General features: G+C 53.2%; 3 protein-coding genes across 9 annotated transcripts; 1 reads left to right on the top strand and 2 right to left on the bottom strand.

Moving 5' to 3' along the window:
* Window positions 1-4,332: 4,332 nt before the first annotated feature.
* LOC113837067 (T-cell leukemia homeobox protein 2) lies at window positions 4,333-5,896 on the top strand. Its single transcript, XM_027429439.2, has 3 exons — window positions 4,333-4,858; window positions 5,218-5,455; window positions 5,535-5,896. Exons 1-3 carry the CDS (start codon window positions 4,459-4,461, stop codon window positions 5,749-5,751), a joined length of 855 nt encoding a protein of 284 aa, XP_027285240.1. The 5' UTR covers window positions 4,333-4,458; the 3' UTR covers window positions 5,752-5,896.
* A 1,455-nt stretch (window positions 5,897-7,351) lies between these two features.
* Dqx1 (DEAQ-box RNA dependent ATPase 1) lies at window positions 7,352-16,674 on the bottom strand. Of its 4 annotated transcripts, none has more exons than XM_035448813.1 (12): window positions 16,149-16,674; window positions 15,815-16,060; window positions 15,404-15,597; window positions 14,717-15,104; window positions 14,149-14,382; window positions 13,960-14,059; window positions 13,712-13,870; window positions 13,444-13,635; window positions 9,790-9,909; window positions 9,445-9,635; window positions 8,114-8,304; window positions 7,352-7,763 (listed from the first exon to the last, which is right to left on the bottom strand). In XM_035448813.1, the coding sequence occupies exons 1-12, from the start codon at window positions 16,311-16,313 to the stop codon at window positions 7,616-7,618; spliced, it is 2,328 nt and encodes a 775-aa protein (XP_035304704.1). In that variant the 5' UTR covers window positions 16,314-16,674; the 3' UTR covers window positions 7,352-7,615. The 4 variants fall into 4 exon arrangements, with proteins under 4 accessions (XP_035304704.1, XP_027285228.1, XP_027285229.1 ...); XM_027429427.2 differs by having other exon boundaries at window positions 16,192-16,674; XM_027429428.2 differs by having other exon boundaries at window positions 16,247-16,674.
* Window positions 16,675-16,813: 139 nt separating this feature from the next.
* Window positions 16,814-19,821, bottom strand: Aup1 (AUP1 lipid droplet regulating VLDL assembly factor). Of its 4 annotated transcripts, XM_027429435.2 has the most exons (12): window positions 19,662-19,821; window positions 19,446-19,583; window positions 19,216-19,366; window positions 18,820-19,004; window positions 18,523-18,595; window positions 18,353-18,426; window positions 18,056-18,122; window positions 17,855-17,957; window positions 17,612-17,731; window positions 17,395-17,510; window positions 17,100-17,218; window positions 16,814-16,998 (listed from the first exon to the last, which is right to left on the bottom strand). In XM_027429435.2, exons 1-12 carry the CDS (start codon window positions 19,796-19,798, stop codon window positions 16,962-16,964), a joined length of 1,320 nt encoding a protein of 439 aa, XP_027285236.1. In that variant the 5' UTR covers window positions 19,799-19,821; the 3' UTR covers window positions 16,814-16,961. The 4 variants fall into 4 exon arrangements, with proteins under 4 accessions (XP_027285236.1, XP_035304707.1, XP_027285237.1 ...); XM_035448816.1 differs by lacking the exon at window positions 17,100-17,218; XM_027429436.2 differs by lacking the exon at window positions 16,814-16,998 and having other exon boundaries at window positions 17,134-17,277.
* Window positions 19,822-19,951: the final 130 nt, after the last annotated feature.

The following is a 19,951-nucleotide window of genomic DNA, read 5'->3' as shown; positions in this document are numbered from 1 at the left end:
GCAGGAAGATCAGAGTTCAAAGCCAACCATGGCTACATGGTAAATTCATGGCCTGGGTTACGGAAGACTGTCCAAAGGAGGAGGGGGTAGGTACATGCTAAACTTCAAAGGAAAGCATGGCAGAAGGAAGCAGCCAGGGACCTGCCTGGGTAGGCCTAGGTAAGAAGATGAATAAGAATTGTGAAAAGTGAGCATTTCCTCCAGCCTGTTGGATTTAAGGTGGCTTCAAGAGAGATGGGTAGAGTTGGCCAGAAATCTAGAACAGAAGTGAGACTGGAGAGATGATGCTCAAAGGTCAGGTGTCAATGCTGTCTGGGTGGGTGTGAGGACTGAGGCTACTGGAATGGCTGAAACCTGAACAGACATAGAAAAGCTAAAGGCAGATCTCTGAAGCACGTTCACGCTCTTCGGTAGAAGCAACAAAGCCAGTGGAGGAAGGCTCTATGCAGTAACAATGGAAGTCCATGTTACAGAATTCAAGAGGAACATAAGAAAACAGGGCTGGGGATGTAGCTCAGGGGTAGGACACTTGCCTAGCATGCATGAGGACCTAGGTTCAATCCCCAGTGCCCCAAACAAAGCAAAATATAAAACCAAAATTGAAGCCAAAGGGAAGGATTGGCAAGATGGTCCAGCAGGTGAAGGTGATTGCTTCCGGATCCCTGGGACCCACATGGTAGGAGATACCAGACTCAAAGTAGTCCTCTGACCTCCACATTCATACTGTGGTACATCTACACACACACACACATACACACACACACATACACACACACACATACACACACACACACACACACACCACACACAACACACACACACACAGAGAGAGAGAGAGAGAGAGAGAGAACTAAAAGAAATATAATCTTAATTTTTTTAAGAAAAGAAAATTCAAGAAATAAGTGGTTGTTGGGTGTTCCTCAGGAGGCAGAGGCAGGTGGATTCCTGTGAGTTCAAGGAAAGCCTGGTCTAAAGAATGAGTTCCAGGCAAAAAAAAAAAAAAAAAAAAAAAAAAAAAAAAAAAAAAAAAAAAGAACCCGTCTCCACTGGGTTAACACAAGAATAGGTTAGGTGGAAGAAATGGAGGCAATAGCCATGGACATAACAAGGGAAAGAAGAGATATAAATTTCACTTGGTAAGTCAGGCAATGGCTGTCCAAATGAGAAAATTCTGAGGTAGCTGGGCATAGGAAAGACTAAACTGCTGACACACATGGTGACATAAGAGTTGGAGCCATCTTGAAGAAAAACTAACTTCACGGAGGAAGGGAAGGGAAGGAGCCTCGGTGGGGCACTTAGCTTCTTCAAGTGAGTCAGACACTTAGGAGTAAATGGGTATGATGGTGCAAGCCCATTAGCCTACTGTCAGGGAGGTAGGGGGATGGAGAATTTAAGCCCAGCTTGAGCTACATTGCAAGACACTGTAGCACAAACACACAAACAATACAAGACCCAGAGACTGATATTGGGGCTCAAGCTTCAAGCTGAAGATCAGAGAAGCAAAGCGGCCAAGCCAGTAGATCTTACCCTACCCAGCTGAAATGGCAATCCTGTCTCCACGAATCCTCACAGGCAAAAGCTCTGAATTCCCATCTCCTCCTTATATGCCTTTCTTCACCCAGCCATATCACTCCTGTTTCCACCTCCCTAGTGCTGGGATCAGAGGCCTGTGATCCCAGGTGCTGAGATCACCTTTGTGTGAGCTGTTTCTTTTAGGGCTGGATCAATTTTGTGTATTCAGTGTGGCCTTGAACTAACAGAAATCCATCTACCCCTTAATCCTGAGTCCTGTGATTAAAGGTGTGTACCACCACCAGCGGCTTTAATAAATCATAAACAATATATCACCACAAGACACAATCCCAAACATTAAAAAAAAATGGGGTTAGGGAGAGGAAAAGAAACACTTGTGGTCATGTGTCACAATTGCATAGGGTAGGGCAGGACGGAGCACTTACCTAGAACCTCCATCTTCAATTTGAACTAGCAGGAACCATTCAAGCAGAGATGGGGCGAGAAACTCCCAGGTAGGGCTAGCAAGATTGGATGTCCTCGGTCCTTATAGCCAGGTACTAGACAGGTTCCTCATTAGCTCCCAGATTTGTTTGTATTGCCAGTTGTGACCATTCTCCTCAAAAGGTCATCAGCGGGTGAGTGCCACCTGCGCAGACCTCAAAAGGTGAAAGTCAGGTCTTCACCAATTTGTCTGTTTCTCATTCATTGACTCATTCTTGGACGTGTTCAAAAGGATTTATTCAGTTTGGTGAGAGACACAGTTACTTGCCCTCATTAAGATCACCTTCTTGAACACACCTGCAAGCCAGTTCCCCTGCTGGGGGGAAAAAGGGGAGGCTGTTTTTCTAGGCCAGGCAGGTCCCCAGACGTCCATGCAGTGAGGTGTACTCTGTGCTTTGCTTGGGGCTTCATGTTAGGTGTACCCTCCCTCTGTAGCTCAGAACAGGGAGGGTCCTGTGGAAGGTAGAAGTGATAGTATAGTCTCTAGGGACCTACATAAAAAGCACCATTGCCAAACTGCTCCCCTCCCCACGCGCGTTCTGTGGCCAGTATGGTGGAAGGAATAGCTGAAAAGGATAGAGGTGGCCAAGGTGGAAGAGAGCTCTCACTTGGTATTAATGTCCCCCCACCCCCGCCCCCCGTCCCCGAAGGCTTCTGAGAACACTGGGGAGGAGGGCCTACTTTTATCTACTTTTATGTCCCTGTCCAGATGCCCAAATATCCTGGTTCCCATGAGAGAAAAGACCCCTTCACCCTGCCCCAGGCGCCAGGCTGCCAGCCCATCTGCTGGAAGAAAGGAGGGGCGCCTTTCCCAGGGGGATCCCGGAGAAACGACCACAACTGTAGTCCCAGGGAGGTCTATACTTGCTAGGCACTTCGCTTCACGCGGGAAAGCCGCAGGGTGGAGCAGAGCCCAGAGGCGGGCAGGGGTGAGGGTCCAGGCTTGCAGAGCAGGGCGGGGTCTTCTGGCCAGGACGTGCCCAAGGCAAGCTGAGCAGCTCCTCGGTGCCCACCCGCTGCCCCCCTCCCCGGGCCCAGTCTCACCGGCTCGGAGGCGCCAGGGCCCCCCCCAGGGCCGGGGCGGGCTGGGGAAGGTAATGTAATTCCGGCCTAGCTAACCCGATTATGGCGGCCTGCACCGGGCAGGGTGGCGGCGGGGGCGTGTCTTCGGCTTAGGGGCCCGCCCGGCAGGGGTCCCATCCAAGGGAGGGACACCGAGGTCACATATTCTCAGTTCCTGGGTTCGCGCCCAGAGGTCACAAGGTCACTGAGCCGCTTCATCCTTCCCCCACTCTCCTTGGCTGGCACGCTCCAGGCGCGTTTTCTGGGGCTTGGGTGGGGTGAAGTGTCTGTAGGATGCGGAGCGGAGAGCCTCCCACGGCCTCAGCGGGTCCCCAATGTCGCCCTTTCGCCTTAGAGAAGGGAAGAGAGTGTGGAAGGATAGCTTTCCGAAGTGCAAAATAGAGGAGTGGAATCCGGTGGAGGCCCAGGTTGGTCCGTTTGAGACCCGGGTCCGATTTACAGCAATTTCAGAAAATCGAAATTCTAAGAAACAGGGCACCAATTCCTAGCCGGTCAGGACCAGGGTGGGGAGTGCTACAGGAAAAGCCAGGAGGTGTGCCACGACCCCACGCTCAGATGTTCGTTCCCTGCCCGAATCCACCGAACGCGCCCTGTCACCGTCTGCTTCCCACACCTGGCCTCTTCCTAGGACTCCTGGTCGCGGATCGCCGTCCCCCAGCCACTTCTTACACAGCCAGGAAGCCACAACGAGATTTGGTCTCAGAGGGCATTTGGGTAGTGGCCACAACGAATCCAGGAGCTGGCCAGCGGCACCCATCGGGAGGCGAAGAGTGGGGGCTGGGGACAGAAGCACCTGCCGAGGAACCCGCGAGGTTGAGGCAGCCCGAAGGCGGAGGCCGGAGAGGATGCGGGCGCGCGAGCATCCCGGCTGAGTCAGCGGCCCCTCCCGCGCACCGCGCCTTCCTGACACCCGCGCCCTCCTCTGCCTGCGCCTGGCACATCCAGCCATCCCTTTCCCTTTAACAGCAGGGCCCCGCCCCTGCCCTCCCTCAGCCCCCTCTGCCCACCCGAGCCCCGATCTGTCAGTCACTGCCCCTGCCTGAGCTGGCCACCCCTCTCCACATCGGACTCGGGCAGTGGCCTGGGCAGCCTAGCGTCCACCTGCGCTCCCGGGACCCCCGCCGGCCACGCTCCTCCGGGATGCGAGTCCCTGCGCGGACGCCCGGGAGGGGCGGGCACGCGCGCGGCTGCGCCCGGTGCACAGGGATGCTGCTGTCCCGGGGGCCCCGTCGCCCGGCCGTGGCCAGTCCCGCGGGCCCCTGAAGCCGCTGCCCCGAGCGCGCCGCCGCCAGGCTCCCGCAGCCGTCAGAGACACCCTTCCCAGCCATCCAGCCTCCAGGTCCTCTCCGGCTTGGACCCATGGAGCCCGCAGTGTTGGCTCCGCACCACCTTCCGCACCACGAACCCATCAGCTTCGGCATCGATCAGATCCTGAGCGGCCCCGAACCCCCGGGGGGAGGTCTGGGCCAGGGTCAGGCGGGCCAGAGCCACGGGGAGAGTGCGGCGTTCTCGGGTGGATTCCACGGAGCCTCGGGCTACGCTCCAGCTGGCTCGTTGGCCCCGTTGCCCAGAGGCTCCGGAGTGGGCCCGGGCGGCGTGATCCGCGTCCCCGCGCACCGCCCGCTGCCGGTGCCGCCGCCCTCGGGTGCGGCCCCCGCGGTGCCCGGACCCTCGGGTTTGGGCGGCGCCGGGGGCCTAGCCGGACTCACCTTCCCCTGGATGGACAGCGGCCGCCGCTTTGCGAAGGACAGGCTCACGGGTGAGATTGCCCAACCCCTTCTTCCCTCGTAGACCCCTCTTAGCTTTCTGCTCCAACCCCTTTACCCCTTTCTCCCTCCCCTCTGCTCATCCCCTCCGCGACCCCACATTTCTCGGTCCCACAGAGGAGAGGCATTGAGGAGAGAGCTGCTGTCGTCGGGTGCATGCGCCCTTCCTCTGCAGCCCTCCGGTGTCCACCGCGAGGAGGGGCAGGGGGAAGTTTGGGAGGGACCCCATTCTTCCTAGGCCCCTTTTGGAACGAGGCCTCCGTGGATGCGGGGCCCGGTAAGGACTAGGGGCTCTCTTCTCAGTGTCACCTCGGACCACCCCCAAACTTTGCCCTGATCTTCCACCCCGTAGCTGCGCTCTCGCCCTTCTCTGGGACACGTCGCATAGGCCACCCCTACCAAAACCGGACCCCCCCGAAGCGCAAGAAGCCGCGCACCTCCTTTTCCCGCTCGCAGGTGCTGGAGTTGGAGCGCCGCTTCCTGCGCCAGAAATACCTGGCTTCGGCAGAGAGGGCGGCGCTGGCCAAGGCCCTGCGCATGACGGACGCGCAGGTCAAGACCTGGTTCCAGAATCGACGCACCAAGTGGCGGTGAGAAGCGGGGCGCGGGCGGGCCGAGTGGCGGGGAAGGGCCGGGCCGTCCGCTGACCCCGGCTCTCCGCCCGCCCAGGCGCCAGACGGCGGAGGAGCGCGAGGCAGAGCGGCACCGCGCGGGCCGCCTGCTGCTGCACCTGCAGCAGGACGCGCTGCCCCGGCCGCTGCGGCCGCCGCTGCCCCCGGACCCGCTCTGCCTGCACAACTCTTCGCTCTTCGCGCTGCAGAATCTGCAGCCCTGGGCCGAGGACAACAAGGTGGCTTCGGTGTCTGGGCTCGCTTCGGTGGTGTGAGCGACCCCTACCCGAGGAGCGCCACCGTGGCCGTGTGCAGTGCCGCCAGCGCAGCGGGGAGCGAGCGTGTGGAGCTGAAAGCCTGCGATTGTCTTCCGAGGCTCCTCGCCCACCAGCGGCCCCTGGCCTGCACTTTGACTCTGCCCTTCACGGCATTTTCGGACCCGTTGGAACCTGAGTCTCGGGGGCAACCTGCAGGACATAGTGAATGCGGGCGGCAAGGATGCAGCAAGGTACTCGCGATTCTGCCCAGAGTGGGCTCAGAGCTCAGGTGTCACTGAGAAGGGGCCACTGAGCTAGTGTGAAGATATCAAGGACTTCGGGGTAACGGAAGAGGTGTTGGTACTCGTGAATGTTGATGACTGTGACAGGGACTGGGTTGTCCACCTCATCCCCTCCACGGTAAAACAATCGCTAAGGATTCCTTCTTGACTCAAGTCTCACATTGTCGTGTGTCTAACCTGCGCTCCCCCACCCCCCAAATCTTGAGAGTCACAGTGCACCTATGCTGTAGGTAAGATAGATATTTATATACTCAGACGGTAAAATCTAGGAAGAGAATCTGGCTCTGGTGCCATACAGGGCAGAGAACCAAGAGGAGGAGCCTTGGACAGTTCATGGACCCAGGGTTAGAGTGAGCAAGTAACGCATTGGGACTGGCAAACCTAAGAATCTTGACTGGTGATGTGGAGGTCAGGAAGTCAGTGGTGCCGCGGGACCAGGGAGGAAAACTGGGGACCTGTGGGCAAAACTAATGTTAGATCTGGAGAGAAAAAAGTTCCAGATTCCTGCCTTTGGGGGAGCTCACTAACAACACAGGGGTGGAGATAGATGGAGTGGTGAGGCTAAGATCCCCAGGGGAGGGAACTCTGGGGAGTTCCATGGATTAAGCCTTTCTTTCCACCATATTCCACAAATATACATACAATGTGCAGGATGGTGGTGGTTCAGAAATTAATAGACTAAGGACGGAGGGAAGGAGTACCCAGACAGACAGAAAGACACCGAACATGACACCTTTTAGTTAGAAAGACTCTAGGAGACGGCTTAGCAGGTTACAGCACTTGCAACTAACCCTGATGATCTGTTTGAGCCCTCGGACCAACTTGGTGGAAGAAGTGAACCCATTTCTACAAATTGTCCTCTGCCCATGAGTTATGGTGTGCTTGTACATGCACATGAGTGTACACACACACACACACACACACACACACACACACACACACACACTCACGTGCACGCTAGATGGAATGAAAAATCAGAAAGACCAGACTGTAGGTGAGTCAGAGGCTACGGTAGGCTTTTCAATAGTTGAGCTGGAGGATGGTTGCGAAGCTTTCTGGTTTAAAGGAAGTACTTTGTCTCATTCCAGTGTCCCCAGCTTGTCTCTGGCAGAGGCTGGAGCACTGTGACAAGGACAGAGACCTGTGGTAGCCAGACCACTTGCATTCTGATAATGACGCCTATGGCAGGCAGCCCAAAGGCATGGTCTGAGATGGGAGGAGGGAACAGGTTGCCCCTGAGGAAGTCAGCCTCATTTCTAAGGTGTCATCTCTGACTCATTGATGTTGTATATGGCGCTGAAGAACCAAAATCAAACTTGGCATCATAGGAAACTCTTTTATAGTCCCAAGGAGAGTGCAAGGTTGTGTGGGGCAACATGGGTGGAGTGAGCCCTGCTTGCTCATCGGCAAAGGAGAAAGGACTGGTTCCTTCTGGACTGTGGCTCCCAATGTTTCCTCCCCTCCCACCGTTTCTTGGCTTTTGGGTTCCGGGAATATATTTGACCCTGCACTTTGAATTTCTAAGACTGGCCGACTGCCTTGGCACTATGTGGTGAGGTTGGCTCCATTCCTTAGGCAGCTCACTGCAGAACACAGCCATCCCCATACTCCTGGGGAGAGGAAGATTCGGCCTCTGCTGCTGGTCCTTCTCTTAGCTGGTTCAGGAAGTCTCTGCTCTCACTGGGGGGCAAGTTACTCAGGAAGTAGGGAGGGGCTAGCTCCACCAGCCTGTTAGAGAAAGTCAGAGTGGGATTAACTGTGTTTCCCCTCCTCCCTTTCACAAACCTCTCTGTTCATGTTACCGCAACCCTCTTCTTAAGTCCCACTCACTCCCACCCTTAGGTTTGGTCTCTGTCCGTGGGAGATAAAGGGAGAGTGAGGGTTAAGAAACTCACATCTGCCGGGCAGTGGTGGCGCACGCCTTTAATCCCAGCGCTTGGGAGGCAGAGGCAGGCGGATCTCTGTGAGTTCGAGACCAGCCTGGTCTACAAGAGCTAGTTTCCAGGACAGCCTCCAAAGCCACAGAGAAACCCTGTCTCAAAAAACCAAAGGAAAAAAAGAAAAGAAAAGAAACTCACATCTGAGGTTGAATCTCAGAGACGATGCACAGGCAGTTGTCTTTGGATATGGAGAAGCTGTGGTACAGTACCCAGGCAGGTGGCTGAGCTGGAGCCCTGCGATTTCGGTAACTGCAGCATGAAGACAGCTGGGCTACATGCTTATGAGTGAGAAGCAGGTAATTTCCAGTGCCATCTATGTCTTGGGCCACCTCATTGAAACACAAATACATGGATGGAATAAGTAACAGAGTGAAAAAAAGGTGAAAAAAAGAAAGGGGGGCAATACTGGGTGTGGCAGCACACACCTGTAATCCCAGCATTAGGGAGGTAGAGGCAGAAGGAACAGGTGTTTGAGGCCAGCTTGGTCTACAAGGTGAGTTCTAGGACAGCCAGGGCTACATAGAAAAACCCTGTCTCAAAACAAAATAAAATAAAACAAGCAAACAAACAAGCAAACAGAAAAACCCCAACACCCCCCACAAAAAAAGAAAATATGGGAGGCTGAAAGAATTAAGAGTATTGTAGAGCCTAAAAGTGAATCTTCAGTTGTGGACTGCTCCTTGCTTTACCATATGGCATTTTCCATGGCCCCTTGTCCTCCAAACCCTCAGACTTCTGGTTCTAAGAAATCACGTGTGTTTGTGTGTGTTCATGGAAGTACATGTGTGTTAATCTTCAGGTGTCAATTGTGGGTGCTCTCCCTCAGGTGCCATCCATCCTTTTTGGGAGGGGCAGAACCTGGAACATGCCAACAGGCTAGGGTGGCTGCTAGACAGCGCCAGGGGCCCGGGTGTCTCTGCCTCCCCAGTGCCCGAACGACAAGTGAGCCCACAGTTCTGGGATCAAGGCTGCCCTTGAGATGGAAGCAAGGTGCTTTACCTACTCAGCTCTCTTTCCCTAACCTCCCTTTTGATTCTTTTTTCCCTAAAATTAAAACAATAACTATTTATTTTACTTCATGTGTATGAGTGTTTTGCCTGCATGTATATATGCACACCATATGCCAACCCTTGAAGGTTGGCAAAGTGTTGAATTCTGGAATTCTGGAATTGGAATTAAGGATGATTGTAAGCCACCATGTGGGTGCTAGGATCTGAACCTGGGTCCCATGGGACCTCTGAGAGAGCAGTAAGTGCCCTTAACTGCTAAGCCAACCCTCCAGCCGTGCCCCCCTCCCCTTTTGGAGACAGAATCTCACTATGTAGCTGTCCTAGAACTTACTATGTAGATCGGGCTGGCCTCAACCTTAGAGAGCTTGGCTGGCCTCTGGAGTGCTGGGATTAAAGATGTGCACCACCACACCAGACAGAATGCCTTTGCATTGTATCATGCTCGGGCCCCTCTCCAACCTTGAGGAAGAATCCTGACAACAGTGCTTTCTGAAGGTCTCTGCGATTCTGCTCAGAGCCAAAGGCTGGCTGGGACAGGGGAAGCTCAATCTGTTGCATGAGTTCCACGAGTTCTGCTCGGAGTTTACGGGCTTGGCACAATGCTGCCCAGTTTAGACCCCGAGCCTGACACCAAACCTCATCTGCTCCACCTAGGAAAAGAAAGGAAACAGCTATAATCAAGTCCTTGAGACTGGCACAAAGAATGCCCCCAGGCCAGAGGGGGCATTCTTCTTGCCCACAGAGGTCCGTCTGCTGATTGGGTATTTCCTGGGAGTCTCTGAGGGTGCAGGGTGAGCCACTTACTTTGTACAAAGGCCTCATAAATCTGGATCAGAGAGCTGTGATCGCCGTCTGCATGTTCCAGGGCCCTACGCAAGGCAGCCTCTTCTGCACACAGTGGAGGACGGGTAAACCCAGGAGCAGCTGGAGGCAGGAGACAGGAAGGTGGTTTGGGAGGAATCAGGAGGACAGCAGCACAGATAGAATACTGAGAAAGTAAGAATAATCCTCTGGGAGCCTAATTCAAAAGACAATAAGTTCTGGGTGCTCTGCATTTCAAATGCAGCCAGCCCTCCACAGCCATGGCTCTGCATCTGTGGATTCAACCAACTGTGGACTGAAAGTCTTCAGAAGAAACCGAATCTACAGATCACCCTCTGCCGTTATTTCTCAAGTCATACAGGGTACCATTTACATAATGTTACACACACTGCAGGGTACTGTAAGTAATCTGGAGGTTATGGAAAGTGTGTAGGAGAATGTGTACAGGTTGTGTTCAAGCACTACAGCATTCTATCCTGAGAGACTGAAGCACCAGTGGATTATGGGATCCACAGAGAGTTCTCGAATCCATCTCCCATAGACACTGATGGCTGGAAATGAAAGTTTTTGCCTTTAAGGAGATTAGAATCTGGTAGGAGAAAGGCTGGGTAGATGACTCAGTCAGTGGGTACTTGCTGTATGAGAAGGAAGACTTGAATTTGAGTCCCCACCACCCACATAAAACAAAACAAAACAAAAATAAACAAACAAAAAAAACAGCACTTCTAGCTATTCCTGTAACCCCAGAACCTGACAGGCAGACAAGCAGATCCTGGAGCTTGCTGTCCAGTCAGTCTAGCAGAAAAAATGAGCTCTTTCCTCTAACTGTTGAACGCAAGCACACTGATGCATGTACTCTGCCCCCCAAGTCTGGTAGGACAGCCCAACAGGGAAGTGCACAGGTAAGAAAAACAAGTGTGTCTGGCATTCCAGAAGCAAAGAGAAGGTGAGTTGACCCAGGCTTTGGTGGTGGGAGAAAAGCATGAGCTCCTTGGGTCAGTGTCAGAAGCATGAATGGGGAAGGGACATTGGGCTCATTTGAGACTGTGGGAACAGCATGGCACAAAGGTTAATGGCATGGCTTATTTGGAGCACTTTCTTCCTCTTCCATCTGGTTTGGGTGGGATGGGTGACATATGGCAGAATGGCAAGGGAAGCTGGAGTGGTCTGTATGTATAGTCAGGGTAAGAGGCTGACAGTGTGAGGCAAAAGAGTTTGCATAGTCTAGAAGAGCTGTAGAAGAGGAATGTTGACGTAAGAAAGTAATTTGTGGCACATGCCTGTAATCCCACTGCCTGGGAGGCTGTGGCAGGAGGATTGGTGCAAGTTTGAAACTAGCTTGGGATATACAGTGGATTTCAGGCCAGCCTGGGCTCCAAAGCAAAACCAGTCTTTAAAAAAAAAATAAATAAAATTGGGGCTGGAGAGGTCCTGAGTTCAGTTTCCAGCAATTACATGGTGGCTCACAACCTTCTATAATGAGATCTGATGCCCTCTTCTGGTGTGCAGGCAAACATACATACAGAATACTGTATGTGTATGCATAATAAATAAAAATCTTTTAAAAACTATATACACATATACACACATCTATACACACATACATACATACATACATACATACATACAATCTCCCCAGTAAGCTCTGGGCTCTGGGTTCGATCCCCAGAATCCACATATAGGTAGAAGGAAAGAATCAATTCTGTCCCCTGCCCACACATGAGCTATGGCACACCGCTGCCATGCCACATCATACATCATGCACAGTAATAATACCTTTTAAAAAGAGAGGGACACAGGAGAGATTGTTTAGCAGTTAAGAGCACTGGCTACTCTTGTAGAGGATTTACGTCTGATTCTCAGCACTCACATGGTGACCCATAATCACCTAAACTTCAGTTGGGGGAAGGAATCAGACGCTCTCTTATGGCACCTGCAGGTACTGCATGCTGTGATGTACAGACAGACCTGCAGGCATATACATAAAAATAAAATCTTGGTGTGTGGGGGAATTCTTCAGGAGTTGGATGTCTCTCCTTCCTCTTTTCATTTTTCCCTGTATCCATCTTTCTTCTTCTTCTTCCTCCTTACCTTTTTGTTGTTGTTTTTGGAGACAGGGTTTCACTATATAGCTTTAGAGTCTATCCTGGAATTTGCTCTGTAGATCAGGCTGGTCTTGAACTCAGAGACCAGCCTGCTTCTGCCTCCCAAGTGCTGGGATTAAGGGCGAGTGCCACCACTGCCTGACTCACCTTCCTTTTGCCTCTCCATTTTCCTAAGATCTAAAAGAATGGCAGGGGTGGGGTGGGGAGGGGAGGGGCAGGAATGGTGGCACAGCCCTTTTATCTTAGGACTTGGGAGGCAGAGGCAGGCAGATTCCTGAGAGTTAGACACCAGCCCTCTCTACACAGTGAGACCCTGTTTGCTTGTTTGTTTAAATGGTCCTAGTAGGGAGATGCAAAGTATAGTTTGGGAATTTCAAATGCAGAGGCAGCACTGAACTGTGGGCGTGGATGGACTTGCTCAGAGTTCTGAGAATGAGAAGACACACAAGTCAAAGGCTAGAACCCTGAGGGGAATTTACAATGGAAAAGTAGATGATGAGAATCCCAATGGAGAGATGAAGACAGGATGACCAAAGAGGTGGGATGAAATGGTGGTGACACCTATAATCTCAGCATCCAGGAGACTGAGCCAAAGATCTCAAATTGAAGGCCACCTTGGGCTACATAGCAAGATCCTGTCTCAAAAAAGAAGGCAGATGGCTGGGGAGGTGGTTCAGTGGTTAAGAGCACTTATTACACAAGCATGAGACCTAAGTTCAAATTCCAGGTACCTGTGAAATTGCTGCCTGAAAGAGCCAAACACACCTGTAACCTTAAACTGTAGCAGGAGGAGACAGGAGGAAACTGGGCTTGATGGATGCCAGCCTAGCTCCAGATTCAGTAAGAGACCCAATCTCAAGGGAATAAAGTAGAGAGGGAAAGAGCAGGACATTTGACATCCTCTGGCCTCAGAGTGTATGCACTTTAATACACAAGTATACACGCACATGTAAGCACTAAACACAAATAAAAAGACCAGAGATCCCCCCCAAATAAAAATGACATCACAAAGACAGAGGAAAGGGACAGTTGGAAGTGGGAAGTGGTGAGCATTCTTGTGTCAGAAGGTTGTGAGTAAATGCTCAAAGGTGTCCCTCCAGTTAACTATCTGGAACCTCACTAGGAGCTGTCATTCCAGGGGGAGATGGTTTTGCTGCTGGAACTCAGCAGGTGAACCATACCCAGGATAGATTCTGATAGGGGTTATGACTCTACATAGCTGAAGGGGGAGGAGGGCAAAGGAGGACAGGTGAGTGGATCCAGTCACAGTGTGGGTAAGATGATGGACCCCAAGAAGAAAGCAGCATTAGAGAAGGAAGTTGTGAGATGATAGAGATGGGAAGACACCTGGCTCCCTTTGCACTTGAGGGGTGGGAAGGCACTGATTCTGGCTTCACCTTAGTGCAGGGCTGAGAAACTGGCTAACATATCTGAGGCCCTGGGTAAGGTTCCTAGCACAGCAAAAAACCCAAAGTTCCTACTAACAAGTGGCCAATTCCTAACCCAAGGTAGATTAAAGCTAGACATATACCAGTGAGCATGGCGGAGAGAGTGAGCATTTCGTCCACACAGTTAAACTCGCAGGAGGCCAGCAAGGCTTTGGCCAGCTCAGGGAGTAGGGGAAACTCCGACAGAATGATCCCCAGGTCGGACAGGTCCCCATCATCATCCAGCGCTGCCAGATAGTCTAAGTCTTCCAGGGCCTGCATCAGTGCTTCTGGTGCTGGTGGGGACACAGGGCTTGGACATCAGCCTGAGCCTGCAGTCAGAGGCAGCCCCGGGGCAGGATGGGGGCTCACCAGGCCGGTCCAGGAAGTGGCACTCCCCTGGCTCTGCAATCTGTTTCCTCTTTAGTAGCAACACCAGGGAGCTCAGATTCTCTTCCAATACTTTGGGGTGGGGCAGTGGGGGTGCCTCTAGTTCTAGGATGGACTTAGAGTACAGGCGGAGGCAGGATCCTGAGAGGAGAAAGGCCTTGGAAGTTATTTCTCACGGCTTGTGTGAGATGACTTCTGTTTTCTTTTTGGTCTGAGGCAAAGGCTCTTACCTGGTGGGAACCCCCTTGCCCGAAGTCGTCTTGCCTCTGCCTGACACTTGCTAATTGGTCTCAACACCTGGGATTCTGCCCGGATCCGAGGACTGTAAACCTGTCATACAGCGCCCCAACAAGGCCAAGACAGATCAGAGTGGTCCATTTCCATCTGCAGCTCCACTCCCCCTCATCTCTCTCACTCACGCTGCGGAGTTCCAGTCCTGAGTCAATGACATGCTGGATGGAAGGCAGGGAGAAGGAGAAATCTGCCAGCCAATGAGTGACCACAATCTTCCGGACACTCATGTCTGTGTCCTCGTACACAGCTTGGATGGCTTGACCACAGCCTGGGTGAAGGGGCAGTACCCGTGGTGGAGGCCCTGGGACAGCCAACATCCCCAACTCCCTGGACAAGGATTCACAGCACAGGGAAATTTCCTAAGGAGAGGGGTGGGGCATTAGGGCGGTTCTTACCTTTTTTTGGGGGGGAGCACAGATCTTTGACAAACTGATGAAAGCTAAGGCCCTTCACTTATAGGAAATACACACACTTCTAAAGGTGGGGACATTATAGTTTCAGTTCACTGTGCACAACGCTCTGCATCATAAGGGATTTTAGAACTGGGTGGCATTTCTTTATTCCTAAGTCTTGGTTCTGCCACCAAGACTCCAGCAGAGTAAACCCAACCACTATCTCTAACATGTGCTGCCCCATTCCTGGGACAGGACGGCAGCAAAGGAAGGCTTCCCATAATCCTCTTTTTCACTCTACCTCCTCACTGGGCAGGTACACCAGCACATCTCCAGGCGCCTCTTCCTGCCGACACAGCTCAAGCACAGCTTGGCAGGCAGCTTCCACTAGGTCAGTAGGGACAGTGTCCCTGTAGACAAGAGTGGGATTTCCACCAGGCTCTCTGGGTACACGCACAATGGGGGAATTGGCCCAGAAAGCTTGGAGTTTGGGTTCAAGGGCTGGGTCAGTGACCACAACCACTCTGGGATCCCCTGGAAGGTTTCTCAGTTTGGTGTCTCGAAGGAGCCCCTGCAGTAAATCTGAGGCCACTGACCGCTCCTGAGCCTCATCCACAATCAGCACACTCCAGGCTCCAGGGCCCCTGGTGGAGGCTACTTCCTGCAGAAGCAGCCTGTCCCAGCAGAACCTGTTGACATTGGTAGTGGCGGGGAGTCAGTGTGGACACCAACCAGACCCAAACCCAGGTGCCTAGATTTTGATGTTGAAGGTCAGAAAAAGATGTTGTCATGGACTTCCGAAGCCTGTGGACCACTAAGTGTGACCTCACATCTTTGCTGAGGACAGTTGGTTCACACTTGTACCTTGTGGTGATGGTGGTTTGTACTGTGCATGACTCAAGGGCAGGTTAAGCCAAGGGGGTGGGGAGGAGCCAGACAACTGGGCTTGTTCCCACTAATAAAGGGAATGAGATTGCAAATGGCCCACCTGAGCATGGTGTTGGGGCCAGTGCAGTCTTCCTGAGGGATGCTGTATCCAATCTCATGACCCAGGGTCAGGTCCATCTCATCAGCCACCCTTGAAGCCAGGCTCATGGCTGCTAGAGGGTAGGGCTGAGTGACAGTAACCTGGCCTGTCTGGAATCCCCTGGCCAGTGCAAACTCTGCACACCACTGAGGAATCTGGCGTGGGGAGAGGGAAGGGCCATTGGTCAGGGGATTGGAGGACCTGAGACACAAGGGCTGCAGGAACTACGGCCAACTGAATCGAGATTCCTGAACCTTTACCACCCCCTGGGGGCGGCCAAAGCTATCTATTTGATCACCACATCCCTATTCTTTACCCAGGAAAAGGCACATTTAACCCCGCCCTTTGCCCATTCCCACAATCTTCCTCCACCTGGGTGCTCTTGCCAGAGCCAGGCTCCCCAGATACCAGCACCACTCCAGTGGGGCTACTCTCCAAATGCTCCAAGAACAGGAAGCGAGCAGCCCAGATGGGCAAGGCTCTGCGCTGCTCAAGCAGCTCATAGTAGCAGGAAGAGAAGGGGAGCCCATCAAAGGGGTTCACAGCCAGTTCAGACTCCCCAAGACTTGGTTCAGACTCTTCTGCCCGCCCAGAGGCCATGGTGGCTGTCCATAGAACCTACGGAAAGTAGGGCAGCCAGTAAGGCCTTAAATCTGGTGACTGATACCAAATTCCCATTTCAGCTTGATTCCCAACCTCAACCCACAGAGGATAACGCCTTGGGGTCCATTCTTCCCAGAGGTACTTGCTTTCCGGGAAGCAGTGCAGGGTGTTTCTGAGGGGCCACCACAAGTGGACTTTTACCCTGTTTGTAGTTGGGTCGTAAAGATCTCGTGACTAGTACAGGGGCAGCAGGAGTTACATGAAGCATAGTAATCTGTGGGAAGGACCCAAGGGAGGGAAAAAAGTATGAAATTTGGGAAAGACAGAGTGGGATAGCAGGGTCATAAGGATCCTGGATTCAAACCTGCCAGCAGCTCTGAGAGACACGTCAGGATGGCAGTCAGTTCTGAACACACCCAGACAGGAACCACCCAGACCTACCTGGAGTACAAAGGTAAATTCCGGGCCAGGCCCCACCCTGAGGCTCAGCTCCAATTCCAATCACGGAGCTTGCTTTTGGGGGTGGAGCCTTTTGCTCCACCTAAGTTAACTTAGCTAGGAACCTGAGCATGTGTGAACCTGACAGGAGTGTGCTCATGAAATGCATTCTGGGACTTGTAGTTTTACAGTGACAAAGCCAAGCTGGGATCCAGTTTTCAGTTTAGATAATTTTAGTTTCATTCTGACCATCCTCACCCATATACTCTTCAACTGAGGAAAAGGAACCTGCTCAAGGGGCTTTTGAAACCCAGAGAGGCAACAGAGACCTTGAGTGAAAACCCTGAATTTAATGTGACATTGGGGGAGCTCCACCCCTCCCTTTTTACCACCCACTCATTCGGCCTGTTGTGAGCTGGGTGAGGGCTGCCCCCAGTCTCCGTCCTGCGGCTCTGGGTACCATCCTGTTCCTTTGGGCTCAGTCAGCCTCCTGGGCCTGTCTCTCTCTGAATCTCCTGTGGACATGGGGAGAGACAGTGTGTAGGCGTTGTCACATTAGCTTCATCAGGCCCTTCTCCAACTTGTTCCTTCCTACGTTGTCCTCTAACCCCCTCACCTTCTTGCATATTCATACAGTGCCTGCTTGCGCTCCTGCAGGCTCTCCTGACGGGCCCAGGAAGACTTGGCAAATGTTAGGGCTGTGGGCTGAGGGGTCACCGGGCCAGAGCTGGGGAACTGAGGTGATCACAGTGTCAGAGGGCTTGCGAAGTCATCATTAAACACCCATCGAATGCCTACTTTGCAAGAGAGGTACTGTGCTAGGGCCTCAACATCAAAGAGGCAGGGACAGGGAGCAAAGAGACTGCCCCAACATACCCTAAGTCTTGGCCTTGACTACTCCTGGGTCTCACCTTTGGGGCAGAGGCTGAGGGCAGGGACTGAGATCCTTCAGAAACATCTTCAGGCATGAAAGCCACAGCCCCCTCAAGCAGATTCGTGATGGTCAAGTCTACACACCCAGTCCTGGCTAAGAAGAGAGGAGTAGAGTGTCCATTTCCTGTACACCCTCTCTGTCACAACCCACTTTTGCTTTGCCTTGTCATTCTGTGAAGCTACCCTTTCCCATACCCAGGTCTCTCTGGATGACATTCAATGGCACATGGGGCAAAACTTCCTTGACTCTTTGAGCCAGAGTTGTCAGCTGTACATCAGAGGAAGGGCTAGGAGAAGAAGGGAAGGAAGACTGTGCTGTTAAAAAAAAATAATAAAATAAATAAATTAGGTGAGTGGAGAACTAAGAAAGCAGTTGACAAGCATAAGAAGGTGAAGCCACCACCCAAGCTCATGTCTTTGAGCACAGAGACCACACACCTGGCTGGGGGCGTAATCTGGGGTGTCTCTGTCGCTTCATGTGTTCTGCTTTGTCTGACGGAGTGAGTCGTGTCCCTATCTGACCCAATTCTTTGGCCACCAGCTAGGGAGAATTGGAAGGTTATAACTATAGCGACTTCAGTCCTTCTACCCCACCCTGAAGAGGGGCCCCACCTCCACCATGCCTCTGCTCACTACTACCTGTTGTACACGGAGTGCAAACTCCTCATTCTCCTCCCCAAGCTGCCGATGAACTGGATGAAGCCACCTACAGAAAACAAAGCAGTACCCTGTTAAGGCACCAGGGCTAAGGATGTCATCCCTTCCCCAGCTATCTTGGGACAATGGTGATGAGAGGGGGAGGTGAAGGGGGAAGTGTTGCCTCTGTGGTGGAACTCTGACATTAACAAATCCACAGACAGACAGGGCAGAGGTCACTACTTCTTTGACCTTGAAATGAGCATCTTCCCAGCCACCAAAACTGAGGACAGTTAGTACCTTACTTGATACACCGTGAAAGGGACGAAAAGTGACCACAGCAGTTCTGAGACCCAGGAAGCATCTGACACCGTCTGAGGGGAGGGCATGAAGTGAGGTCTAAGCAACGGCCAGAGGTGGGAAAACTTCCCCTCCAAACCCCAGAGATTTCCTGTCCAGCATGTACTCACCACAGAGACCAGCGGTCTTTGAACTTGCAGCGTAAGAGGTTGTACTACGTCCTGGATAGAAAATGGCCACGAACTAAGAAAGAGAGAGTAGGATCGGACAGAGTCCAGCAGAGCTCGGCCAACAACACAAACCTGACTTAAACAGGAAGCTGTCCAACTACATGAGCAAATAATCAAGGAATTAAGAATTTAGGGGACAGAACTAAAAGTGGACAGACAGGAAATGAACTGGAGCAGGTTCACCCAGGAGCTTGACACAGTCCACTAAACTGGAGTCAGAGATCTGTGCTTACCCACCTGAAACGCAGCAGCCCCTCTCTGCCATTGGTAGCCTCTTCCTCAGGGAAGAGCAGCAAAGGTGTGGGCGGAAGCCTTGTGGAAGCACAGAATTTCTTGAGTGACTCCACCAACTCCACCCGCCTATCCATCTCCATGAAGCCCCGAGACCAGCACACAAAGCTGGGGGGGCTATTGAGTAGAGGCTGAGAGCAGGGAGGAGAGAGAGCAAGGAGAGAACGGGGGGGGGGGGGGATGTCAAACAGGAAAGAAGAAAAAAGGTAACACGTGGGGTGGTGCTTATGGGGTGAGGGAAAAGATCGGTGTTCCCCAAGAGAACCCTAATGGGTAGAGGTGAGCACTGAGCTCGGGCCTGGGGAGCCACCCGGTGGCGCTCTCGGCCTCGCCCCCACTCACGGTGCTACAGGTGGTGAGCAGGTTGACTATGTTGTGGTCAAAAGGTGTGACATGGTTGGAAATAAGGACCCTGACGCGGTGATCCCGGAGTCCGGAGTCCTCCTGCCGGGCCACGAGCCCCAGCACTGCACACATGGTCCGCACCACGAACCTGGGGACACAGGCGGCAGTGACTGTGCGGTCTTGACCCAGGCCCAGCCCCGATGCTCCCGGGGCACCGCAGTCCGCACCTGCGGAGGACGCTGTCGGGCAGAGCACAGCTGACCAGGAAGACGTGGAGCCCTAGGAAGAGGCGCAGAACCAGGAGACACAGGCCGACCGGAGCGTAGAGCAGCAGCGCGAGCAGCAGGAAGCCGTCGCTCGGGAGCCTGCGGCGAGAGGCGACGCGATCAGGCGCCGAAGCCGAGAGAACGCGCTGACCGGCCTCTTCCCTCCGCAGCGCTTACCGGTGCGAGTCAAAGAGCCGCTCCGGCCCCGGAGCTGGAGGAGGTTCCATCGCAGCCGCCTCAGGAAAGCAGGGCCGGTGTCGCCGCCATCTTCGCAGGGCCGCGGGGACTCCTGGGAAGGCGGAGTCTTTGGGCATCCGCGGGGGATGCCAGAACCGGAGGTCCAGAGGCGCCCCGGAAGGGCAAGCGCTCCCAGCATGCCTTGCGGCCCCCGGGAGGCGTAAAGTCTGCGTGTATGTGTTCGCCCCGGACAACGCGTCCTGAAAGAACTACAATTCCCGGCATGCACC

This window comes from Cricetulus griseus, chromosome 8 (genome assembly GCF_003668045.3).
Source record: "Cricetulus griseus strain 17A/GY chromosome 8, alternate assembly CriGri-PICRH-1.0, whole genome shotgun sequence".
NCBI classification, from domain to species: Eukaryota; Metazoa; Chordata; class Mammalia; order Rodentia; family Cricetidae; genus Cricetulus; species Cricetulus griseus.
This window is presented reverse-complemented; position numbering and strand designations above follow the sequence as displayed.

Excerpts from the sequence above, each read along its gene's own strand:
- LOC113837067 (XM_027429439.2), top strand. The coding sequence starts at position 4,459 with ATGGAGCCCGCAGTGTTGGCTCCGCACCACCTTCCGCACCACGAACCC. Across the intron at positions 4,859-5,217 it reads TGCGAAGGACAGGCTCACGG|CTGCGCTCTCGCCCTTCTCT; the intron begins GTGAGATTGCCC and ends TCCACCCCGTAG. Across the intron at positions 5,456-5,534 it reads AATCGACGCACCAAGTGGCG|GCGCCAGACGGCGGAGGAGC; the intron begins GTGAGAAGCGGG and ends CCGCCCGCCCAG.
- Aup1 (XM_027429435.2), bottom strand. The coding sequence starts at position 19,798 with ATGCCCAAAGACTCCGCCTTCCCAGGAGTCCCCGCGGCCCTGCGAAGA. Across the intron at positions 17,958-18,055 it reads TTGCACTCCGTGTACAACAG|CTGGTGGCCAAAGAATTGGG; the intron begins GTAGTAGTGAGC and ends AATTCTCCCTAG. Across the intron at positions 16,999-17,099 it reads CTGTATGAATATGCAAGAAG|GAGATTCAGAGAGAGACAGG; the intron begins GTGAGGGGGTTA and ends CCATGTCCACAG.
- Dqx1 (XM_035448813.1), bottom strand. The coding sequence starts at position 16,313 with ATGCTTCATGTAACTCCTGCTGCCCCTGTACTAGTCACGAGATCTTTA. Across the intron at positions 16,061-16,148 it reads ACCCCAAGGCGTTATCCTCT|GTTCTATGGACAGCCACCAT; the intron begins GTGGGTTGAGGT and ends TACTTTCCGTAG. Across the intron at positions 15,105-15,403 it reads GGCCCCAACACCATGCTCAG|GTTCTGCTGGGACAGGCTGC; the intron begins GTGGGCCATTTG and ends CAATGTCAACAG.